Genomic DNA, 23,329 nt, shown 5'->3' on the forward strand with positions numbered 1-23,329 from the left:
ATATGCAATAATACGAGTGTCTTCTAGTTTAGATCGTTCACATTTAGCATTTTTTTCCTCCTTTCTCCACAAATGGTTGAAAAATCCCACAAAAAGTGAAAGTAGTGACAGAATGCATGCACCCCAAGTTGCGCATGCGCAGGTCAGGGTTGACAGTCGTGTGGCTAACCGTTAGCATCGATCGCAAGTAGTACCTACATGTGGAGGGTAAAACGGGAGGTAACCCCGACCCCAACAAGTCTTCCAAAAAAAATCCTTCGGACATAAACGGATCTCATCTTCAAACACATCGAAACGAAGGAATAATAGAGGGTCACAATGAAAGGGTGAGTACACGCATTTAGAGGCACGGCTGGAGAGGTAGCACGAGTAAAGTTTTTTCCATGTCTCATTTTCTAGCGGGGGGAGGAGGCTACGAGGCTAGCTGATAGCTTGGAATAAACCTAAACACACCATGGTATAGTCAGTGACGTCACAACTACGCGTTATAATAGCGGAAGTGTACCGGGCTGCTTTGGTTATTTAAAAAAAAAAACAGAAAACCGCTGACTGACTGTCCAAAAACTAAAAGCATGCTAATTATCAAATATCCATTTACATTATAAAAGGCATTGGAGGAGCTATGGACCAGAGCTAACCTCTTTGCATTATTTTGTTTAAATCTGTACCACCGTGCTTGTGGTCCCAATTCATCGAGAAGAATAATAAAGGTTTAACTATCTTTTTTTGTGAAATAATAAAACAAAAAACAGCCTGTGCATTGGCTATTTTCACTAGTCTACACCATTGACCCCGCTCCCGGTGAATTGATTATTTTACCGGACAAAAAAAAAGTGTGTTTGAGTGTTTTCAATATATATTTTGACCCTTTAAAAAAGGGTTCGCGCGAGTACAGGCTATAATACTTCCTTGTTTGTGACATCACATACTTCTCCTTGGTGTCTTTCTTGTGCAGTCGGCAAGCTAAGCTCTTTTCATTATTTATTGTTGGATAAAATGTGCAAACGACAGCACCGTGGCTGGCTGCTAGGGCAGGTTTAAGTCAGGTCGCTACTTAACAGTAGATAATGACCGTCGTGCTGTTAACGAGGAAGCTAAGCTATTAGCTAACTACCGCCGGTCATCTGCGCGGCTAACTGAGGCTGAGCTAGACAGTCAACATACTTTAGCCAAGCTATTGGCAACAGAGTACATACAGATACGCTAACATTTGGGTTAGCTGCCTGGCAGGCAGTCAGTTATCTGGACGATTGCTAGCCAGGTCACTGGTCAATCTTGCCAGGTTTCATGTTGGTCAGGTCTGGTAATTAACTACTGTTGCCCCAGAACATTACTACTGTCATCAAAAGTAACTGTCAAAGACTGACATAGTCGTAATTTGTAGTCATCATATAATTGCATTAAATTGGATTACTGCTGTGAAACATTTGACTTTACTTAAAATTTCAGTTCGTGTCATATGATTGTCAATTGTCTATGATTGAAAAATGAAAATGATGGCTCTTTGCTGTCATTGCTGCTCCGAAGAGACCACCCCTGGTGAACATCACACCACACGTGACCGACAGCTGTTGGCGGCGGCACAGAGATATTGCAGTTGCAGTTACCCTATAAATACTATGAACTATTTAGGTCTTTAGGCTTCTCGCCAATGGACACAACTTAAATCCATGTAAAGTTTCATGAAATGTATAAGCATGTATTATTAGTGTTTCAATAAGAAAATATACGTGGGCCCATCAGTCCATGTCATATTCATGTTATGGTGTACGTGGGCTGTGTTGTAGGTGCAGGTGTTCTTTGTCTGGAATTCTGGCAAATGCATGCCTTGTCAGGCTTGGCTGGCATAAGGTCTGTCTGTGCACCTGGACTGGCTGAAGTTGGTTCAAGTAGATCCAAATAATATTTTTTAGAGGGAAAAAAACTATCCATTCATATTCTCTTGCAAATGCGAAGGTATGCGCGTGCATAAAGTGAGTGGCAAAGTGAGTTTAATGTCGTCTAATGCAATCAGATACCACTTTTCTGTTTGGATGTATGGGCAAGGCCAGAAAGTAGTTTTTTGCCACTCAGTAGGCATTCTGGCATAACTTCCGGGTATGATGAGGATCACGCCACGCACATACACTATACTTTTGAAGCAGCCGTATATGTGCAAAATCTATTTTGTTTCATTTTCGATGTTATACATTGAGTGGTGTATTCATGTATGTTTTAGTCATGTCATGTCATGTTTTAGGTTTAGGGTTAGTTTGTGTAACTAAGTTGCCAACTTTGCCAATCTTTGTGACCATTCTTCTCTTGTTCCAGTAGCCGGATCGAGCTGGGGGACGTTACGCCCCACAACATTAAGCAGCTAAAACGCCTGAACCAGGTCATCTTCCCCGTCAGCTACAATGATAAGTTCTACAAAGATGTTCTGGAAGTGGGGGAGCTTGCCAAGCTAGGTGAGATACATATCAGATACATATTAGATAAGCTGACATCCTCCAGATCACCAAAAAAGTATTTATTCCATTTTAGGTTTTTCTACACACAAAGTAGGAATTTCCATCAGCCTGGTCTTATGTACAAATAAGATCACCTAAGAGCGTAAGACATGTACATGTCTTGTAGACATGTAAGGGTCCATTTGGTTTCCAACTATCAATTACATCATTTAGCTGGGGTCCCCCTGGGACCCCCTAAAGGACCCCTGGGGTCCCCAAACCCATCTTTGAGAACCCATGCCCAAGAAGATAATGTGTGGGCCATGTCTGAAGGTTGCGAATACAAGCGGCCGAAATGAGTTTTCTTCGACGGGTGGCTGGCCCTTAGAGATAGGGTGAGAAGTTCAGTCACACGAGAGAGACTCGACTCACCTGGAAAGGAGCCAGCTGAGGTGGTTCGGGCATCAGGGTTAGGATGCCTCTCGGGCGCCTCCCTAGGGAGGTCCTCGACGCACGTCCCACTGGGAGGAGACCCCGGGGCAGACCAAGGCGCAGTTGAAGGAAAGCAAGCGGTTGAAGATGGATGTCTGAAGTTCTGAACTTAAGAAAACATTTAAAATAATTTCCCTTCCTTCACAACATCTAAGCTTAAAATAATTTAGAACTTGCCTAGTTGCACATAAAAAGCAAACGGTTGCACTCACCAATCTATACTTAATACACTTATGCTTCACCTTCTTCCTTTTTTTGTACTTCAGCATACTTCAATGACATTGCTGTGGGCGCTGTCTGCTGCAGAGTGGATCACTCCCAGAACCAGAAGAGACTGTACATCATGACACTCGGCTGCCTAGCACCCTACCGTAGACTAGGAATAGGTACAGTATTCACTATCTATAGTCTATACCAGAGGTTCTGCATGTCAAGGACCCCCACATATATATATATATTTAAAAAAAGCAATATATTAAAAAAAATAACAAGACATTGTGAATTTGTGAGCTTGCAGATCGGCTATATTCAAATAACTGATTTATAGGGTTAAAGTGATTAAACCCCCCCCCCCCCCCCCCCCCAAGGACCCCTGGGTGTCCCCGGACCCCACTTTGAGAACCACTCATCAGCAGTACTTCACAGTGGACTTCACGTTGGTTTTTTGTTTTAAAAACTCTACTGTACTCTCATTTTAGGTACAAAGATGCTTAATCACGTGCTAAACATCTGTGAGAAGGATGGCACCTTTGACAACATTTACCTGTGAGTGGTAGTACTTTCAATGATGTAATGACTGACCGTGTTGGGTTTCAAATAAACACAAATTCACCCAACAAAATTGATTAATACGTTATTTTTGACACCTCATTTTGCTGTCACTAACCCTGAATCCTGTCTCCCTCCCCTGCAGTCACGTGCAGATCAGCAACGAGTCAGCCATTGACTTTTACCAGAAGTTTGGCTTTGAGATCATTGAAACAAAGAAGAATTACTACAAGAGGATAGAGCCTGCAGATGCCCATGTGCTTCAGAAAAGTCTGCGCAGCCTGTGTCCACCCCCTGCTGGAGAGCTGCAGAAGACAGAGTAGATGGCATGGCTTTTGAAAAGGGCATGACTGTGCCCACCTCCACAGACACAGAACTGTGACAGATGCCCCAGGGTCGACACATAAAACATTTTCTTCAAAGGACTTTAAAAAGAGAAAATAAATTTAAAGTACAAAAATGCTGTTTATTTTACAAAGGGTCCCCTTAATTTTGAGTCTTGTTTTATTTCCCCTGCCCACTTTTTTTTCTTTTTGCATTTATATATTTGGAAATGACTATGTTCAAAAGCCAAAAAAAGTGTTCCTGTAGACCAAGTTCAATGCAGTGTTCCTGCTGCCAACTGTCTGTTTAAGGCTTGGTGCAAGGGGTTTGGTGCTTGCAATTCATACTGTTCATATTTCAGTTGTTTTAATACGGTTCTAAAATGAAGGGGCAATGTCATACCGTTCAGGCGAAAGATGGTTGGAAAGTTGATTTGAAGTTGGAAAATCTTTGAGAGACCACCTTTGCCAAACAAAGCCCTGACGGATAAGCTTGGCGCAATCGTTCCAAGTTGTCAGTGACATTTGGATCACTCAGAGATCCTCACCACCTGAACCAGGGACCTGTGGGAAGAGTTTGACAGTGGATCAAGCCTTGTTGAAATGTCACGTCCGCAGCTCTGCTAGTAAGAGGAGGAGAGCAGAAATGTGCTGCCTCTGAATGGACTTGAGGAAAGGAACGATTTAGAGGTGGTGGGAAGAGATGGTCATCACTCATGTTTTCTGAATGATTTTGTTTTTCAGCCTGTTAAAATTAATTCTCAATCTTTTTTTTCTTTTCTTTTTTTACATTGAGGTGGTTAATGGCTCAGAGTTTCCCCTGGATTTACAGCAGAAAGTATATAAATATTCACTCAACTCAAGAGAGTAAGGGAGAGAATTCAACAAAACATACAATAACTGTTTTGGAATGTATACCAGTATTAGGAACAGAGTAGTCTCACGTGGCTAGACTGTTTTTGAATTGCAGTAACGGTCAACAATTGCAATACAATGTTCTTCTACATCAGTGCTTTTTTTTCTTTTCTCCAATGCTTGAGATGGTGTAGTAGACTACTAGACTGTCTCTGGATGTATGGTGTCTTTAATCTGGCACCTTATGTTTGGCGGAACATCCAGGCGCTTCATGGTTGATCACTTTCTGGAGTGGTTGTCAGTCTACCTCTGTTATGACCTATTCCTATGAATTGGTGGTGGAGGTTGCTCTCTGTAGTCTGGATATCTGCTTAGTACGGCTTCTTTGGCAGACCATAGTCACCATACTGCCCAGGGGAAACTCTGACCCTCTGCATGCTGGGAGAGTTGTGTCCTCTCCACTGTAGTATAAGCATGTTTTTTTCTTTGAAGAATTTTATCTTTTCTGGAGCTCTATATTGTAAGACTTTTTAACCTCTAAATAAAGGAAATAATATTTGCATTAATTTGCATTATTTGGGGACTACTCATCCAAACAATACAAGGATTGTTTACAATAATGCAATGATAGATTTATATTTCTTAATACAGATAGTGTATGTGCAGCGGTGGTATACAGTGCAAATCCACTGGGGTCTCCCCTTATGCACACCGATTGGCTCATTTTCAACATCGAAAATGCTATTGGTTGGCAGCACCGCAGCACCCTCCCTTTCTGCGCTGGGTTAGGACGAGCGTCGATTGTTTTGAGAGAGTTGAATGCTCTGCTAGTGCTATCCCAACAGCTAGCTCCAAAACCCAAAGTTTGGACAGGCACAAGGTGACAGGTCCCTGAAATGTTGAGGCTACTACAGGTCAGTGGAAAGTCGCATCAGTTACTAAGTTAAGCACCGCAAGCTCGAAGGCATCTTCCCAAGGGTTTTGTTTTTACAGTACTATCGCCAACACTGCGGAGGCTAAGCTAGTTCTGTGCTAGCTAGCAAGCAAGACAGGGCTAGTTGGATGCATATATTATATATATATATAGTAATAGTATTAGATACCTAGATTGCCTTTTTTAAGCTAGTAAACTAAAGCAGTCATAAGTCATCGTAATACCGACTACTGTCATTTTTCTCACACTTCATAAAATACCCACAATAGATAGTTGGTGGAGTTAGCTGTCTAGCTTTGTTAATGTCTCGAGGCATTACCTACCTTGTCTGGTTGGAAACTTAACGTTTTTGTTTGCAGATTGGTCAGGGAAGGGATTTAAGGTCCAGTTGGTGAATCCCTATCATATAGGGATTTAGGCAACTGTTGGAACAGGATGCCAGAGATGACCGAAACCCAGACTCCTGGACGCAAGCCTAAGTATGGAGTTATGAGAAAAGAAAACATAATCCTAATTGTGATTATTAACATTGAACCACAACATCAGAGTTCAATATATATTTGTATCATTGTCATTGAAAGACTGTCACAACAGCTTCGCTTTGACTTGTTATCTTAAATCTGTTTTTCAGAAAGAAGAAAAACAAAGAATCTCACAATGCAGGTGAGAACGTGTAAATTGGTGTTCTCATTTGCAGAACCATTAGTGAACATTGTTTACCTACTTAGAACCATTTTACTTGTACCTAAACAATAAAGAATTTGCTTTTATTCTAGTTGAGAGGCACAGGAAAGAAAAGATCAATGCTGGAATTAATCGCATTGGCAACCTTCTGCCGTGTTCCCAGGCACTGAAACAGGTAAGACACAGGCACCTTTCCCCTGTCACATTGACGGTAGTCATCATACAAATTTGTGTCAGTTGGTCGGGGGTTTTAGACGTTAACATTTATCCCCTTGTCTTCAGAGTAAAAACATGATCTTGGACCAGGCTTTTCGGTACATCACTGACCTGAAGAAACAAAATGACACAATGCTACTGGAAGGAGGAGATAAAGTGCAAGGTGAAGTGAAAGAAATACTGTAGTCGTACTTTTTGATTGTCATGTGCACATACTAGCAATGAATATTTTTTAAGTTTTATACTAGTGTTATGTACCTGGCCTAGGGGGTGCCAAGATACACAACAAAAAACAGGGGAGACGCAGTTTACCAAAGAAATAGAATGTATTGATTAGCCAAAAATAAGTAATCAAACGATAAATCATGAAACAGATGAAGTGTGGAGATCAGTATTCAGTGGTGTAGTGCGTGTATGCATGAGTGAAATGTATGCGCGCGCGCGCGTGTGCGTGTGTGTGTGTGTGTGTGTGTGTGCGCGTGTTGTATGTATTAACAAATGTTGAAAAGTGCATGGTGGAAAAGGTGCAGGAGGCAAATGAAAAAAACTGGGGAAGCAGGCATTTATAGGGCATCGACACCCAGGCCCAGGTGCGAGCTGATCATCATTAGTAGCTCTGCTCCCCAATCCTATTGGACAGAGAACATACAAATGATTAGGAGAGCAAGACATATTATACACCTAACCAGACAACCTAAGAGTAATATAACACACAATATAGGGAACCATCACACTAGTAACGGTAGCATGCACTAGAGATATTCCCCATTTGTCACTATTTAGTGTGGATTACACCCCTATCTTTTTCAAGTGCAAGAAGCTTCAGCTTCAGTCCATTACTTTTTGGTCAATTGTAACATGTTAACCTTTATTCTGTATGTACAACTGCTGTGATAAACCATGACCGAGATAATTATACAAACTAACTAACTGTGGATACACCTTTTTGATTGGACAATATATGGTGACTTCACAATAGGTGTATATTCTCCTCTGATTATAGAATAACTTTTTCTGGCCAATCAGAAGTTCAGCGTTAATCTTTTGCCTCATCTGATTGGACAATAACTCCACCAATGCTATTCACATAATTATTTCACCAGATGTTGGAATTAACTCAAGAATAAACTATTACACTCTGTATTATATGCTGTGTGCATGTTTGTGGTGTCTTTGCACTACTGATGGCCCCTTTCACCTCTGCAGCGGAGGAGATCCGTCGACTGCGGCGTCAGATGGAGGACATGCGGAAAGAGAGCGGCCACTACATTGATCTTCTTAAAGCTCATGACATCAACTTCTTGGAAGACCCCACCATCCACTGGAAGGGCAAACAGCGCTGTGCCAAGGTGGCCAAGGTTATGCCCACTCACCAGCACCCAAAGGGAATCATCGTCTACTCAAACGGGAACGTGCTATGCCCTGCAGGGAAGGAAGTGAATGCTGGGAAACAGCCCTCTGAAGCTGTGATCGTCCAGCCATCACCAGAGGTTGGTGCCGGAGTGAGGGTGAACGGAGCTCTACTGCAGGTTAACACCTCTTCCCCCGCCCCTTCGCTTCTTCCCGGGACAGCCATAGCTGCCACAGAGTCCGTGCCGGGGCTGAGGATTGTAGAGCAGTGTTTGTTGGAAACGCCAGCCGCAGCCTCTACTCTGCCACCCTCGGTGTCCTACATCACCCTCCAGATCCCTGCCGTCACCACTGGCCTGCCTCAGCTGCCCCAACCCACCATTCCAGCACAGAACCTGACTGTAGCAGCCAGTCCAGCCTCTCAGCAGCTTGTTCAGCCTGTCCACTGCTTCACCACTCTACCCGAGGCTATTGTTACATCCCGAGCGCTGGCCCCGGAGGTCGGGTCTGTGGTCACACAGGACACTGCCTACAGGACTGTGAGCTACACGACTATCCCCAATAGCTCAGCCCTGCTCAGGGCCGGAGCAGCAGGCAGCACACAAACGACCTGGACCACGCTGCAGTTGACAGGGAACACGGTGCAGCCGGTTTGTCAGAGCACCACCAGCCAGCCTGTGCAGCAATTGACCGTTTGTCCCATGGGAAACAAACCTTCCATTCAGCCCATTCAAATCCAGGTGCGACCTCAGCAACCTGTACAGCAGGCGCCCATCACAGCCCATATCCAAGCGCAGCCCATTCAGAGACTGCCCCATTTGCCCCAACTACGACCAGCCATCCCAACCCCTGTCCAGCAACCTACACTAGCCCCACAACCCCAGTGTGCTGCGCCCCTCCAGTCTGCTATAGTGATGCCGCAACCTGCAGTACTTAAACCTGCATCTGTTATTGCTCATCCTCCAACGGCCCTCCTCCCGCAACCCCAGCCGCTCACACAAACTCTGGTTCCCCAGCCCACTGTGCTGCCCTTGCTCCAGACCATGCAGGTTCTACAGGTCAACCCAACAGGGACAACTGTGTCTGGGGTCACAGCTTCACAGAGTGCAAACAACCCAAGTGTGGTCTACCTACAACAGGCCAATGCCTGCCCAAACCAGTCTATTGTCCGGGAGGAGCTAACAAATCCCACACCGTGTCAGCATATTGTCATCATCCAAGCCCCCAATCAGAATGCACCTGCCCCTCAGAACCCCCAGGTTGGTATGGTGTCTGCTACTGTGCCTACTGCAGTGCCAGCTATGCCCACTCAGATTGCCACAACGAGTTGCGCAACCACTACAACTTGCATACAGACGGTTGGGGGAAAGCAGCTGGTGCACATTCTGCCACGTCCCATTCAACCTCAAGTAAGCCAGACTGTGCAGGTCACCCACACTTCCTCTACCCCACCAGTTGTTGCCCCGGCCCCACAGACTATCACTGTGAATGGCCAGTTGTTTGCCCTGCAGCCCATGAAGACCTCTGACAAGGCAGGCTCCCAGGGAAGCCAGACTACACTTCAGCTGGTCCAGCCCACCACAATTGAGGAACCAACTACCAATGTGGCCCTCAACAGTTTAGGAGCTCTCAGCAGTCTCAATCAGAGCATCTCTCAGGGCCTCCCACTTACCATTTCCAGCCAGAACAGTGGACAACTTCCTGCTGCTGCGCCAACACCGTCAGTGGCTCAGCAGCAACCGCCCTCTGTCAGTGTCCCTGGAGTGACCCTGACTCTCCCCGTCAGGCAGCTTCAAGTCCCTGGTAAGAACCCAGTAAAACCAGGGCCGGTGGTTAATCCTACTAAGATCTCCAGGAGGAAGCCACGCTCAGCCTCTACTACTAAAAAGACCTTAACCAAAAGGACCAAAGCAGTCCGGAGAAAAGAACTCAAACCTGCACAGCCTGCCATCACCATTGCAGCCAAACCAGCAGCCACCTCAGGAGACGGTCAAACAGTTCAAGTGACAAGAACTGAAGTTGTATCGTCTTCTGTTGTAAAAGCTGTGGACTCGACATCTGCAGTTAATATTGCCAGTAAAGCCACGCATTCTATTAAACTGTCCACACAAAGCAAAAACACAGAAAATGCTGTCACTTCTACACAAAGCACACAGAAAATAATCACCATTAGTAGTACACCTATTAATAAACCGACAGTATCTAGTGAATCGTTAGTCCAGAATACAGTCTGCACCAGTAGCACCCCCCAGGTCTCTCAGAGCGCATCTGTCATTAGTGTCAGCACAGCACAGAGTGAAGTCAAACTGGGTCATACTGACAGTAGCAGTATGGTATCGGTCATCCCTGCTGTAACAGCAGTCAATCCAACGATCAGCAATGCTGCGGCGACACCTGTAGTTGCTGGAAACTCCACTGTAACAAAACCCACCATTTCACAAAATAGATGTCCAGACAGCATCACTGCAACAAGCACGGCACAGGCCAGATTTGCTGCCACGCCTTCCAGCACCACCAGTCATACACAAAACATGCCTTTGATCACTGATGCGTGTGCCTCTACTACGAGTGTGACTGCTGTTGCGATCCAGTCTCCAGTTTGCGCTGTTGGCATCTCCAAAAGAGCACCAGTGGTTTCAACCCAGTCAGCCCAGCCTACTTCAGTATGTCAGTCCACGACAGCCAACACCCAGGATCCCCAGCCTTGCTCTAAGCCCCAACTGCCCCCCACTGCCTCCATACATGTATCGACGACGGCACCGCCCTCCTCAGCTACTCTGACCTTTTTGACAGCCTCCACCGCGGCCCCCATGACTTCTGAATTCAGGAAGCGTGTGTCTGTTGGTAGAGCTTCGACACAACATCAGCCAGAACTGAGCACGTCTTCCCCCTCCCGTCCTGCGGAGGTCAAACTACCCCACAGTTCTGGGCGGGAGATGGAGTCACAGAAGGAGGCCATGCAGAAAGAGACATTAGGGACAGGTACTGCTACAGCTGCAGACATCCACTCTGGAAAGGACTTTGCTTTGGCTCAGCAGGTGTACACCAACCTAGATCATGGGACGATGGAGAATCCTTTGTCCTCTGGCTCTCCTATGTCTGCAGGTGCTGGGGGAGGAAGGGGCTTTTCTGTGGCCTCTATGCTTCCTCAGGGCCACAGCATTAGTTCCTCGTCTGGCTCATTTGGATCTTTTACATTTACCTCAGAGCAAGCAGACATATTGGCTTTGGCTATGCTGGAACAGGAGAGCCCTGGGAGAAGGGGTGGCAGCTGCTCTGCGGACAACACCGCAAACCCCTCCACAGTTGTATGGGAGCACCCCAAGACCCCACCGACTTCTAACAGTAAAGACAGAGGCTTGACTGGACAGCATGCCAAGTTGACTAAGACAATGGATGTTAAACCCCCCTCCCAGGTGTCTATCAGTGGGCCCACAGTAACCAGACATCCACAGAACATATCTTATTCCCAGGCACAGTCTCTCCCCCAGGTCCAGTCCCAGAGCCAATCCCAGACCGGTTCAGTTGCCAGCCTCAGTGTGAACAACCTGATCAGGCCCAGCTCAAACCAGCAGCCATATGCTGGTTCTCCTAGTATGTCTGGTCAACAACAAGGATCAGTCCCATCCCCTGTAGGGACCTCACCCCACATAATCCAGCCTTCAAATAATGCTCTTCCTCCGTGCTCGGTCCAGCTGAACGACTACACCCCTCTGAAGAGTGCATTGATGAGGACTCAGGCCAGCGTCGGAGTGGGCGAGCGGCATGTGAAGACCGTATCCAAGAGGCAGGCCCAGGAAGATGCCATGTTGCCAACTGGTAAACGGCCCAAGGCTTGTCCACCACCATCCTCTAACATTAACCGTATGGAGGTGAAGCCCCTAGACCACAGCCAGATGATGGTGGGACAGCTGCCCCCCAGCTCCTCTGCCCTTATGCCCAGGATCAACCCAGAGGGCCCCCTCTTTTCCACAAACTCCTTCATGAGCACGGTCCTCCGGCCCACCGAGGGCCACTGTCCTCAGGGACCCCTTGAGCAGAATCAGCCAGGCGTGCTTCACTTGCCCCAGGGCCATCCACATCACGCCACACCCCAGCCAGGCCAGCACCTGGGGGTGAATCCATACATGAAACAACAACAAGAGCAGCAGAGACACCACCTTTACCAACTGCAGCACCACCTGACCCAGCCTGACCCTGCACAGCTCCACACCCTCCACCAGAGAGCACTGCAGCAACAGGACCAGCAGCACGTCCAGAAGAAGAGGGGACTGGTCAGAGGAAACCAGGCGGGCTCGGCCGCTGCTGGCCTGCAGCAGAAACAACATCACCTGGAAAAGCCTGGAGTGCAGCAGCAGCAGCAGTCGCAACACCCCCATCAACAACAGGCCACGCAGCATCAGCAGCACACACAGTCCCAACAACATCAGCAGCAGCAATCGCATCAACAGTCACATCAGACACAACATCAACAGTCTCATCAGCAGCAGCAGCAGCATCAACCCCCGCCACAACATCAACAACAGCATCAACAGCAGCAGCAGCAGCAGCAACAGCAACAGCAGCAGCAGCAGTTACAGCAGCAGCAACAGCAGAGCTCCCACTCCAGACACCAGCAGCATCTTCAGCAGCAGATCCAGCAACAGCAGCAGCACTTTGGGCCTCGGCATCAAGAGAAAAGCTGTGAGGCCCAGGGATCAGGACCCAGAGCCCACCACAGTGGCCACCTGGCCCAGCAAGACCACCTCAAGGTTGGTAGCGTAGCGGGGAAAAGGCTTGTCAGTGCAAGTATATTAAATAATGAGTTAAAGAGCTGGAAACGTACAGTATACAGCGCCATCTCAATTCATTAGAATATTGTGTAAAAGTAAAAGAAAATAATCCCTAATATAATTCAAAAAGTGAAACTTTCATATATTCTCAATGCATTGTGCATAAAGTGAAGTATTTAAAACCTTTTTTGTTTTTTGTTTTAATCTTGATTATGGCGTAGAGCTCATGAAAATCTAAAAATCCTATCTAAACAAATTTTACGAGACCACTAAAAAAAGGTTTTTAAACAAGAAATGTCGACCATCTGAAAAGTATATTAATGTATGCTGTTAATACTTGGTCTGGGCTACTTTTGAACAAATTATTTCATCAATGGGGCGTGGCATGGAGGTGATCAGCCTGTGGCACTGTTGAGGTGTTATGGAAGCCCAGGTTTGCTCTGATAACAGCCGTACATTAATTTGTATTGTTCAGTCTTATGTCTCACACCTTCCTCTTGACAATACAACCTAGATTCATGTGGGGTTCAGGTCAGGCCAGTTCGCTGGTCAGTTTAGCACAGTAATACCATGGTCAGTAGTACACCAGTTACTAGTAGTTTTGGCACTGTGGTCAAAAATAGCTAAAACGAAAGAAAGCAGCAAATGAAAATAAATTAACACCGTTATGAACAATTAAGCTATGTTCGGTAATGTTTTAATCACTATGAAGAAAGGTAAATATAAAATTAAAATACATTTTTAGCCACATATATAATGCCCTCGACCCCCTGTAAAAAATAGCTAAAATCGCTAAAACAAAAGAAAGCAGCAAATGATTTGTTTTTAACACTTACTTTTTACTTTCTTTATCCTTTAAGTTGTCCTTTAAACTTTTCTCCGACTATTTTAATACATTAAAATGTAACCTTAAATGAATAAGTAAATAAAAAGTATTGGGGGAAAAAGGGACCTATAAATAAAGTTTATTATTATGACCTGTATGTTTTTCTTTTTTTTCAATATTTCATTCCAATATTCCTAGTGTCGACTATGCAGAGTTATTCTATTGTGAAGCTTAGAAGTCTGTCTATTTTAATAACGTTCTATATCTTCCTTCTCCACAGACGGGTCAGGACCACAACACCATGCAGAGGCTGATGAGCTCCCGGAATCTAGAACAGCAGCTTATCCCGGTGTCCCGGCCCTCCGAACTGGTCTGCCCTCCATCACGGCAGGAGCGTCACCGCGTCTCCAACTACTCTGCCGAGGCCCTCATTGGTAAAAGCCCTTCTAGTGGTGAGCAGCAGCAGCAGCAACAACAGCAGCAACAACAGCGTATGGGGCTCCATCTGCAGCCCGGTCGCAGTGCCGCACAGGAACAGGCCGACCTCCGCGGTTACCTTGATACTTCCAGAGGAAAGGCCAATGTCGGACACAACCCCCAGAATCGCCTTCCCCAGGACCATACGGGGCCCGTCGACATCCAGCGGGTGTCAGAGTGCCCCCCATTCAAGACCATGGGAGGGGGAACTGGCACGGGGCACCAACTTGGCATCTTCGAAGCTCAAGTGTCTCGTGGCGGAGACATGGCCCCAAAATCCTCACAGAGAGGGCCACAGGGGCAGCAGCAGCAGGGGGGTTTCAGAATGGCCGTAGGCCCTCCAGGAGATGGCAGGGCCCGGGGGAGTTACAGCAGCCCTCACCTTGGCTCTCAGGGAGTGCAAATCGGGGTGTCCCTGCCCCGGGAGCAGGAGGGATGTCACCAGAGCTTCATGCAGAGCCTTCTGTCCCCTCATCTGCCTGAACAGAGCAACCACCAGCGAACTGTGCAGTGCTGTCCCCCAGTAAGCATGGATTATAGCTGTGTGCCATGCAGTTCCTCAGGAGACATGCAGGCCAAGGCCTCCAGCCCCAGTGTGTCTCAGACACAAAAGGCCCCAGCCATGAGGCTTGGAGATGGCAACAAAGGCCACATTCCTCAGGTGAGTGGGAACATGCAAGGAGGCCCAGCTGTGCGAGCAGGTCTCCCACACCCTCCGACCCCACATAGCAGCTCTGAGCCAGGACGCTCCTCTGTCCAATCCAGGCCGCATACGTCCGTCAGCCAGCGCTCTCGTCATATAGCCCACGACAACCAGACCAAGCTAAGACCCGGTGAACGTCCTCGCTCAGGTACGCTCAGGCCCAGCAACCCCTTTGAACCTGATGGACACCTGTCTCTTCCTTCTGGCGGAGGAGTGCTGCTGGGAAGACCACAGTCTGGCAGCGAGGCACGTCGGAGCAGTATTGTCCGCTTTATGGCCGACAGTGCTCAGGTTACCGCCGACAACAACCTGGTGCCTGACCAACACTTGGCTCAGAACTTTGGCTTTCCCTTCATTGCTGACGGAGGGATGAACCCTCCACCCATCAATACCAACTCGGCTCCGTTCATTCCTCCTGTCAGCCAGTCTAGCTCATCCCGTACCCCTGCTCTTCTGCCTGTGGAGCCCCAGAATACCCTGCCCTCCTTCTATCCTTCCTACTCCCCAGCCGCCCACCCCAGTCTCCCCAGCGACATCCCTCTCCAGTACTTTTCCAACCAGATGTTCACCAGCCCCAGTGCCGACAAGAGCAGTGCTCCTCCTCTCAACAACCGATTTGGCTCCATCCTCTCCCCACCTCGCCCCGTGGGTTTTGGCCAAGCCAGCTTTCCCTTGCTGCCAGACATGCCGCCCATGCCCATCGCCAACTCGTCCGGCATCACCCCTCACCTATCCAACTTCAGCCTGACCTCTCTGTTCCCCGAGATCGCCACGGCTATGCCGACGGATGGCTCAGCCATGCCCATGTCCCCCCTGTTGTCTCTCTCCAACACCTCATCTGCCGACTCTAGCAAACAGCCCAATCGCCCCGCCCACAACATCAGCCACATCCTGGGACACGACGGCAGCTCTGCTGTGTAAGCTGTGTTGTGATGCTGCTGACCTGGCATTCCTGAAGCATCCATTTCTGTTTCTGTTTGTGATACTAGCATACTACCAGTCATATGGTCCAACAGCTCTACTGGTTTCTGTTCTTTTTGGTGTTTCAGCACCTCTAGGAGGAGGGAGGTCTTTTTTTTATCTTGAGACGTATATTGTCCGGTCTGCAGGACATGACTGGTAAACTGGTTGTAAAGGCTGGATAGAATGCTTCTTCCTTCACATAGTCTATATCCAATAGTAGTAAATCACATTAATAGCACTTATCGTCCCCGTCAATAAGGAGGAATGTTTTGTAATTACACACAGACTAGAACAATATGTTTCTACTTAACAGATCAGTTAATGGCAGTGAAGCGCTGGCTGGTTCGGCAATCTAGACATGGTTGAAATGTGATTGCAGAAAAAACATTCTTATGAGGTTGGTCATAGTTTTCATGGTTTACAAATTGACATTTATTTTTTTCTTTGTCATATGTTTTGTGTCATTGTTAATATTTTAGAAGACATAGGAGATACAATCCAGGCAACCCTGTTGTCTAATACTTCTTTGGTTGGACTATCAGTTAGTAAAAGTTTAGGTTTGAAAGAATATTTTCTCTGACCCTCAAAGGGTTAATGAACTTGTGCACAGTACCCACAAATGTAATTTACTAACTTATATCAGGTTGTATATTGTACAGAATCCATATGTAAAGAGCTATTTTGTAAATAATTATGTTTCATATGAGAATTCTTGCAATATGTATGTATTTGTAAATACAAAATTGACTAATAAAGTTTATAAGGAGACTTGAATTGTTGTAGCTGTGAGCTTTACTAGCCATCATGTGGTACAATTACAAATAATTCATACTATAAAGTTTCAAATTGGTTTGAAGTAAACTAAAAGTGAAGATTTATATATAATTTTAGTTTATATTCTCTTTACAATAAATGTGGTGCCAATTGCGCCGAGTAGTGATTGTGCCTAAAGCAAAAGGGGCATTTAAAGATTTTTAACCCGGTCGATGCCAAATTTTGCCAACGATAAACCTCTGCCCCAAATTTTCCATAACTGCCTGTTAGAACACCACCAGGGGGCCGACTTTTGAAAAACATTTTTTTTACTATTACTACTCCAGAGTGTCCAAAAATCTCGCAAATTGTTGCAACATGCAACATGCTGTGTGATTACCTGTTTCGGTTCGCGACACACACACAGGGCGATGTATGGATAAATCAAACGAACGATTAAGCAAGCAACATTGAGAAGGATGCAACATGCTGTGTGATTTACCTGTTTGGGTTTGTTTTGCGCGACTGGCTCGCAAATGTTTGGAGGCACGCGTGTATTGAGAAAGTGCCTGTCTATGAGTAGCTGTCTGACTGCCGGTGTGAGTACCGGATCTCTGTGGCTGCCAAATGTCTGTGGGGTCCTTCATTTGGCAGCCACAGAGATCCGGTACTCACACCTGCCTGTCCAATTCTCCATGAGTAGCTGTCTGTCTGTCTGCCTGTCTATGAGTAGCTGTCTGCCTGCCTGCCAGCCAGCAAGTTGGTTAACAGAAAATAAATTGTTATGGCTGAGTAAAATAAAATACAATAAACACAATTTGCCTGAAAATAGATTACCCAGCTATGACCTTTTTCATGAAAAAAAATGAGTAGTGATATGGCTGACTGAGTAAAATAAAACAATCTACCTGAAAATAGATAGCTATCTATAAGTGAAGAGCAATTTCCGCAATTTCCGCAATTTCCATTTCCGCAATTTCCGCAATTTCCACAACTTCCATTTCCACCATTCCCGCAATTTCCGCAATTTCCCGCAATTTCCACAATTTCTATTTCCACCATTTCCGCAATTTCCGCAATTACCATTTCCGCAATTTCCGTAAATTTCCATTTCCACCATTTCAGCAATTTCCGCAATTTCCATTTCCATTTCCAACTATTAATGGCAGCTGGGTTTCTGTCCGTTTAGCTATAAAATTATGTCAGGGAATAGGGATACAGAGTATATGTCTTTCATTTGCATTGCATCTCCCCCCAAGCTTTTATTTTCGTTCGAGTAATCGTACAACTCTAATAGTATTACTTATAATAATGTAATTAAAGATAACTTCATTCAGATTTATTTATTTTTATTTCATTTTCCAGATTTTTTTTTCTTCTTTTTAGATTTTCATTGGTGGGCCAGTCATAATGGTCTCGCGGGCCTGAGGTTGAGTATCACTGCTGTATGGAATATTTAAAAAAAAATCTAGTAGCCTAGTAACAGGAAAATTCATCTCAAAGTTTGCACTGCAGTTATGGATAATCAATAACCATATTAACTATTATGTTCAGACCAAGTCAAGCCACGTTATTGTACAAAGAAATAAATAACACAGAGGAATGTGATTGATTTTATAAGCTTTATTTACATGCAATAGTGCTCCAGCCTGCGTAACCATAATAGCTACACCAATAAGGGAAATACAGATTCAGGAGCTCCTTCATATAGATCTCAGATGCCTCTGACAAAGGCTAATACTATAAAGGGAAGAATAATACTGACGCACCTGTCAAAAATCCCTCACTTTTAGCAATATATTGGTGACCAGAAAAATGGTTAACAGAAGTGGTTTTTAGTGTAAAAACTTTAATTCAGCTTATCTGTGACTGAGTAGAAAATGTCTTCCAGAATCTCTCCCATTCAGTGATTTAAAAAAGGCTCCTAAAAAAATAAATAACTATACAATATATAATCTCTTTTGAACACAAAAAAGCTACTGAAGCAGAATGCTTTTATGTTGCACACAATTGTTAATACCGGTAGTTTGCTAATGATGCACAATACATTTGTGTTACTTCTATACACAATGGTAGACAGATGTACCTTGAACGCAACACTGAACGTTTTATTGGTTTTGTTATCTGACATTTTCCTTTTCTTATAATCTTATGTTGTAACTGAAATTGGTGGGAGATTTACAAAAAAGTTTCCACCTGTAAACCTGTGATGTGACAAGAAACTCAGTGGAAGACATGGGAGCACCACAGAATTAAGCCTGATTTTCACGTTCGAAATAGCCGACCTACGACGTCACAACGCACCACGGGAGCATCGCGTTTAGGTCTGCTATTCTCGTCGTGCAACGCCACCGCGCGGCAGAGCATAAATGAGGCTTTACAGCATCTGGATAGTCAAAGTGCTCCCCTTTGTTTTCAGCGTACTATGTCAAAGCTTTTATGCTCCAGTGAAAGTGTCGTACAAGGTTTCTGCACTGAAGCATAAAAGCAGTGACCGTTATACGTCAAAAAGGAGGATGGAGGTCTGCAAGGAATGATTTGAGGAGTGACGAGAGTCTATCTGAAGGGCTGCTGCTGATACACGTTCATGAGACGTTCATGAGACATTAGCTGTATTGATATACGAGAGGAGGCTTCCCTTCCAGATTCAAGTTCCCCTCGACTGATCTTCACATAAGGAATATCAGACAGTTCCCTCCCCAAGAAATGCAGACATGACTTGAGATTACAGCATGAGCACAGCTGCATCACACCACCATACTCCCTTTGTCCATAATGTAGTGAGGAAGATGTGACAATAGTCTTTTTTTTTTCAATATGAAAATAACCTTATATACAGTATAACAAAAACACCTTTTTTATGTACAAAAAGCATAAATATATAAATATCTGTGATACAAAAATAAATACTTTCTCTTGTTTTGCTTTTGTCTGACAGTCTCATGCATCTGTTGAGTCCACTGTCCCATTGTCCTCGGGGGACGCCTCACTTGGGAGGATGCTGATGTCCTGTATTTCCGCATGTTGGGGTTGTGGTATTGTTGACACAGTGGAGTTCCCCTCATCCTCCACAGGTGACATCGGACAGGGAGCTGGCGCTACATGGACAAATGGAGGAGATGAGGACAAGTCAGCAACTTCCTGGTTGAATGTGGTTTGAGATGGACCCATCGCTGCCTCACACTTTGGGGGATATTGATTTGACATGAAGTCTCATCAATGTTTCTGCAGGAACAATGCAACTGATCTGTCTGCGTGGCATAGTATGGTTGCCGTCTGCGGGCGAGGGAGGCATGAGTGGCTCTGGCAACTCATAGGTGCACCTCTAACAGGTCAGGTCAGGGCAGTTACAGGGGCTGTATTTAATTCTCCGTTGCAGTGAGGCTGGGTCCTGGCTTGAGACCACACACACTCTCTGGGTGAGAATGCTGGCACCGGGCCTGTTATTTGTTTTCGACAGTTGACATTCTAATTTTGTGTTAGTCACTCTGACCAAATTTACGATTTCCAGTTTACACACGGCCATGAGCCAGGAGACTAATTTGCTATGTGGCCAATAAAGCTGCTGTTCATTGAGCTGTCCTCGTCTTGTGTTCCCTCATTCACCCTGGGTTTGTGATGATTTGGTCACACTTTGCAAATTGTGTATAGTACACAATCTTTGGGCAGGTAGTGTAATTATAGACAAACAATTAAACCCTCTACTTAGTAAACTGGACATGAGCTGCCTCTATACTTGGTGTGCTCTTTTTCCCATACACTAAACCTCTTTGGCAAAAATCTACATTACAACTTGTAGATCTGCTATTTTTGGTGAATGTTCACCCTTGGAATAGGGATGCTGGGGTTTAAGTGCGTAACCAAAGACATTATCAAACTATCAACATTTTTGAATACTTTTCATAACATCAAGCCTATTCCATCAACCAGATTCATATGCTGTACATTGACCACAATGAGCTTCAGTGGTCTGGCATGACCGGTAGCAAAAGAAAACTCTTGTGTTATCATGTAAACACTATATGTTGAGCTCACTACATTTCATTATCATACTTGTATGAGACTAGTCAAACTACAGATGTGTCAATGAAATGGGAAAATGTGATTCACCGACAAATTACATTAGAAGGCCTTAGTGGGCGAGAATGGACTCATACCTTCGAAGCCATCCTCCTCTATCGTGTCCCCGTCGTAAAAGTTCGGATCACCTCCCAGGTCCTGTGAGCTGACGGGCTGACTGCAGGGATCCAGGAGTTGAAGAGTGGAGTCATCAGGAGAGCAGCAATCCTGTCCATGATGCTCAAGTCCACTATATGGGAGATAGGAGTGCCATTAAGACAGTTTACTGAAACACTTAAGTTGCTATACATCAGTGGTTCTCAATCTTTTTCATGTCCAAGGAAAATTATGTATGCATTTGCTCAGTGCCTCACGTTTGAGCGCTTACTTTGTGGATTTGATTTACATTTATTGTATCCTAACATAACTGCATTATAATGTACATGTACAATTGTACAATGGCTACACTAGACAGACAATTCACATTTAGATGTACCTGGGAGAGTAGCGGTAGATGGGCAGGTGTCCATTTGTCTGTGGCAACAATGTGTCACATTCCATATCACAATCCACTTCCTCCTGCAGAATAAAACAAAAAGTGTTTCTAGTTAAAATAAATGCCCATCATATAAAAATAAAATGTAGTTGTTTTTTGTAAATCGACTTTGAGTACTCGGACAAGCGCTATATAAATTGCATGTATTATTAATATTATATAAGGAATGACAATCGATTGTATTCGATTACTTTTCTTTGACCTCTAATGAAGTATGGTGTGTACCTGGTGCAGTCCTGGATGACAGTGCATGGGGTGGTGGGGTTTTCCGTTGGGAGTGTATTCCCCATTGAGAGGATATACAGCGTGTGGCGGGCCCATGTGGGGGTCCAACGGGCAGTGGCCGACCAGCGCCAGCCCCTGAAGGGGTACCATGGTGTACTGGCAGGAGGACACGGGCGCAGCCACGGCCGGGAAACACAGGTCAGTCGTTTGTTCTGAAAACAATAGAAGATGGACACAAAGACACAACCATTAGGCTACACAGAGTCACACACTGTCACAGTAATTATTAACTAATTAATTTACTGCCGTGGTTGTTTAATTTTGTAATGGCTTTCCCTGCCACGCCGGAAGTAGGCCCGAGATCCGAAAATACGCAGGGTCTGAACCAACCCGGAGCGGGTCTGAACCAACCCGGAGCGTGTCTGGTTCCGTTTTCAAGAAGTGACCCCCGGGTATTTCCGGAGCGGCTCCCGTATTACACACACTATACATCTAAAGAAAACGTGGATAATTATTTTTGATCGACTGGTCTACTACTCTGGGATAACGTAAAGTGGCATTCACGTTAATGACCATGCAGTGGCGCTGCAGCACCACCAACAGCGGACTACATTTAGGTAAGAAATAAGTATTATTTAATAATAATAATATACAACTGAACTGTTAAGAAAACAAGAAATGATGACAGTCATATTATTACCAGCGGCTTTTATATTTGCGGCGGTGGTGGTCCACAGTAAAAAAATGAAGATTTACAAGCTCCCAATGTGTCGATATATGAAGCATTGTTCTGTATCAGTCAGTTTGTTCAGATTCCATTCAAATTGGCTACCATGACTGCCTATGGCAGCCAATCAGATTATCAGAACTACCAGTAGGTGGCGAACTTGTCCTGTACATTTTAAGGGTATAGAGAGGGTATGCATGCATGAAGTGAATGGCAAATGGAGTTGCAAAGTGACTTGGCAAAGTGAGTTTAATGTCGTTTAGCGTGGTTTAATGAAATCAGATAGGACTTTTATTTTTGGATGTATGGACTGTCAAGGCCAGAAGGTAGTTTTTTTGCCACTCTGTAGGCGTTCCCGTACAACTTCCGGGTATGATGATGTCACGCGCATACCCTCTATTCTATAGAGAAGCTTTCCAAGCAGCTGGTAAAAAATGCAACGTTGCATCATTCTCACTCACTCTGCTTGGCCCAAGCCCTCCACAGACAGAAGGGGATGAAGGCTACGATGATGAAGACGAAGGCGCCCAGCACAACGCCCACGATGAGGTAGGGCAGGTCACTGGGCCGGGGCACCGGGCCACCGGCCTCCATGAGACGGTCTCCATGAGACGGAGACTCAGAGGATGTGGGAGGCCGATGGGGGTTGATCTGACGAGCTGAGGATGAAACTAAGGGGTCAGTCAACATACATGGTAAGAAATGTGCACCATTACGCCATGCTATAAGTAAGTATGCCTTGCTGAGCCATGAGGCCCATCTCCTGTTTCTGTAGCGTGAGGCAGCTTGATGTACAAGTACACCATGCTATATGTTGTCACAAAAAGCCATACTGTAACCTTCTATGTAATCAAAAAATGTCACAGTATGTTGTAAAAGACTAAATAAAATGAATTAACTTTACTTTACTATTTTTACTATACCATGGTTTTTCTTTTCTTATCCACATACATTTTGATTGAATTCTTTCTTTTTACAGTTTCAATATTGGGATCACACACCGTAAATGGTGCATTTATAAAGTGCTTTAATCCAAAGTGCTTTACATAGATTAAGCATCACATTCACCCATTCATACACACACACACACACACACACACACACACACATTCATACACCGATGGCGGAGGAAACCATGCAAGGAACCAACATGCATGTGGGGAGAAATGAGGGCTTCAGCCAGCGTCTTCCTCAAGGACACTTCGACACCAACTCCG

The 23,329-nt window shown here is 45.2% G+C and overlaps 3 protein-coding genes across 6 annotated transcripts in view; 2 read left to right on the forward strand and 1 right to left on the reverse strand.

Annotated features, from left to right (window-relative positions):
- Positions 1–161: 161 nt before the first annotated feature.
- On the forward strand, positions 162–5,429 carry naa50 (N-alpha-acetyltransferase 50, NatE catalytic subunit). 2 transcript variants are annotated; one of them, XM_080794152.1, is made up of 5 exons: positions 162–326; positions 2,311–2,447; positions 3,188–3,307; positions 3,620–3,686; positions 3,835–5,429. In XM_080794152.1, the coding sequence occupies exons 1-5, from the start codon at positions 319–321 to the stop codon at positions 4,010–4,012; spliced, it is 510 nt and encodes a 169-aa protein (XP_080650278.1). In that variant the 5' UTR covers positions 162–318; the 3' UTR covers positions 4,013–5,429. The 2 variants fall into 2 exon arrangements, with proteins under 2 accessions (XP_080650278.1, XP_080650279.1); XM_080794153.1 differs by having other exon boundaries at positions 2,314–2,447.
- A 248-nt stretch (positions 5,430–5,677) lies between these two features.
- usf3 (upstream transcription factor family member 3) lies at positions 5,678–16,560 on the forward strand. The gene is made up of 7 exons (XM_080793661.1): positions 5,678–5,781; positions 6,161–6,280; positions 6,433–6,464; positions 6,578–6,660; positions 6,768–6,864; positions 7,908–12,802; positions 13,930–16,560. Exons 2-7 carry the CDS (start codon positions 6,237–6,239, stop codon positions 15,748–15,750), a joined length of 6,972 nt encoding a protein of 2,323 aa, XP_080649787.1. The 5' UTR covers positions 5,678–5,781; positions 6,161–6,236; the 3' UTR covers positions 15,751–16,560.
- A 1,593-nt stretch (positions 16,561–18,153) lies between these two features.
- boc (BOC cell adhesion associated, oncogene regulated) overlaps positions 18,154–23,329 on the reverse strand; it is a 32,338-nt gene continuing 27,162 nt past the window's right edge. For all 3 annotated transcript variants that reach the window (XM_080794110.1, XM_080794108.1, XM_080794109.1), the window contains exons 14-18: positions 22,574–22,771; positions 21,386–21,597; positions 21,101–21,183; positions 20,703–20,854; positions 18,154–19,643 (exon numbers count right to left, since the gene is read on the reverse strand). In XM_080794110.1, coding sequence (XP_080650236.1) covers positions 19,486–19,643; positions 20,703–20,854; positions 21,101–21,183; positions 21,386–21,597; positions 22,574–22,771 — 803 coding nt within the window. In that variant the 3' untranslated portion in view covers positions 18,154–19,485. The remainder of the gene's footprint in view (positions 19,644–20,702; positions 20,855–21,100; positions 21,184–21,385; positions 21,598–22,573; positions 22,772–23,329) is intronic.

This window comes from Protomyctophum bolini, assembly GCF_963924005.1.
Source record: "Protomyctophum bolini genome assembly, chromosome: 21".
In the NCBI taxonomy this organism is placed as follows: domain Eukaryota; kingdom Metazoa; phylum Chordata; class Actinopteri; order Myctophiformes; family Myctophidae; genus Protomyctophum; species Protomyctophum bolini.

Bases quoted from the DNA above. Each gene is read 5' to 3' on its own strand.
- naa50 (XM_080794152.1), top strand. The intron at 2,448-3,187 runs GTGAGATACATA...TTTGTACTTCAG, and splicing joins GGGGGAGCTTGCCAAGCTAG to CATACTTCAATGACATTGCT. The intron at 3,308-3,619 runs GTACAGTATTCA...CTCTCATTTTAG, and splicing joins CTACCGTAGACTAGGAATAG to GTACAAAGATGCTTAATCAC.
- usf3 (XM_080793661.1), top strand. From the start codon at position 6,237: ATGCCAGAGATGACCGAAACCCAGACTCCTGGACGCAAGCCTAA. The intron at 6,281-6,432 runs GTATGGAGTTAT...TCTGTTTTTCAG, and splicing joins ACTCCTGGACGCAAGCCTAA to AAAGAAGAAAAACAAAGAAT. The intron at 6,465-6,577 runs GTGAGAACGTGT...CTTTTATTCTAG, and splicing joins CAAAGAATCTCACAATGCAG to TTGAGAGGCACAGGAAAGAA.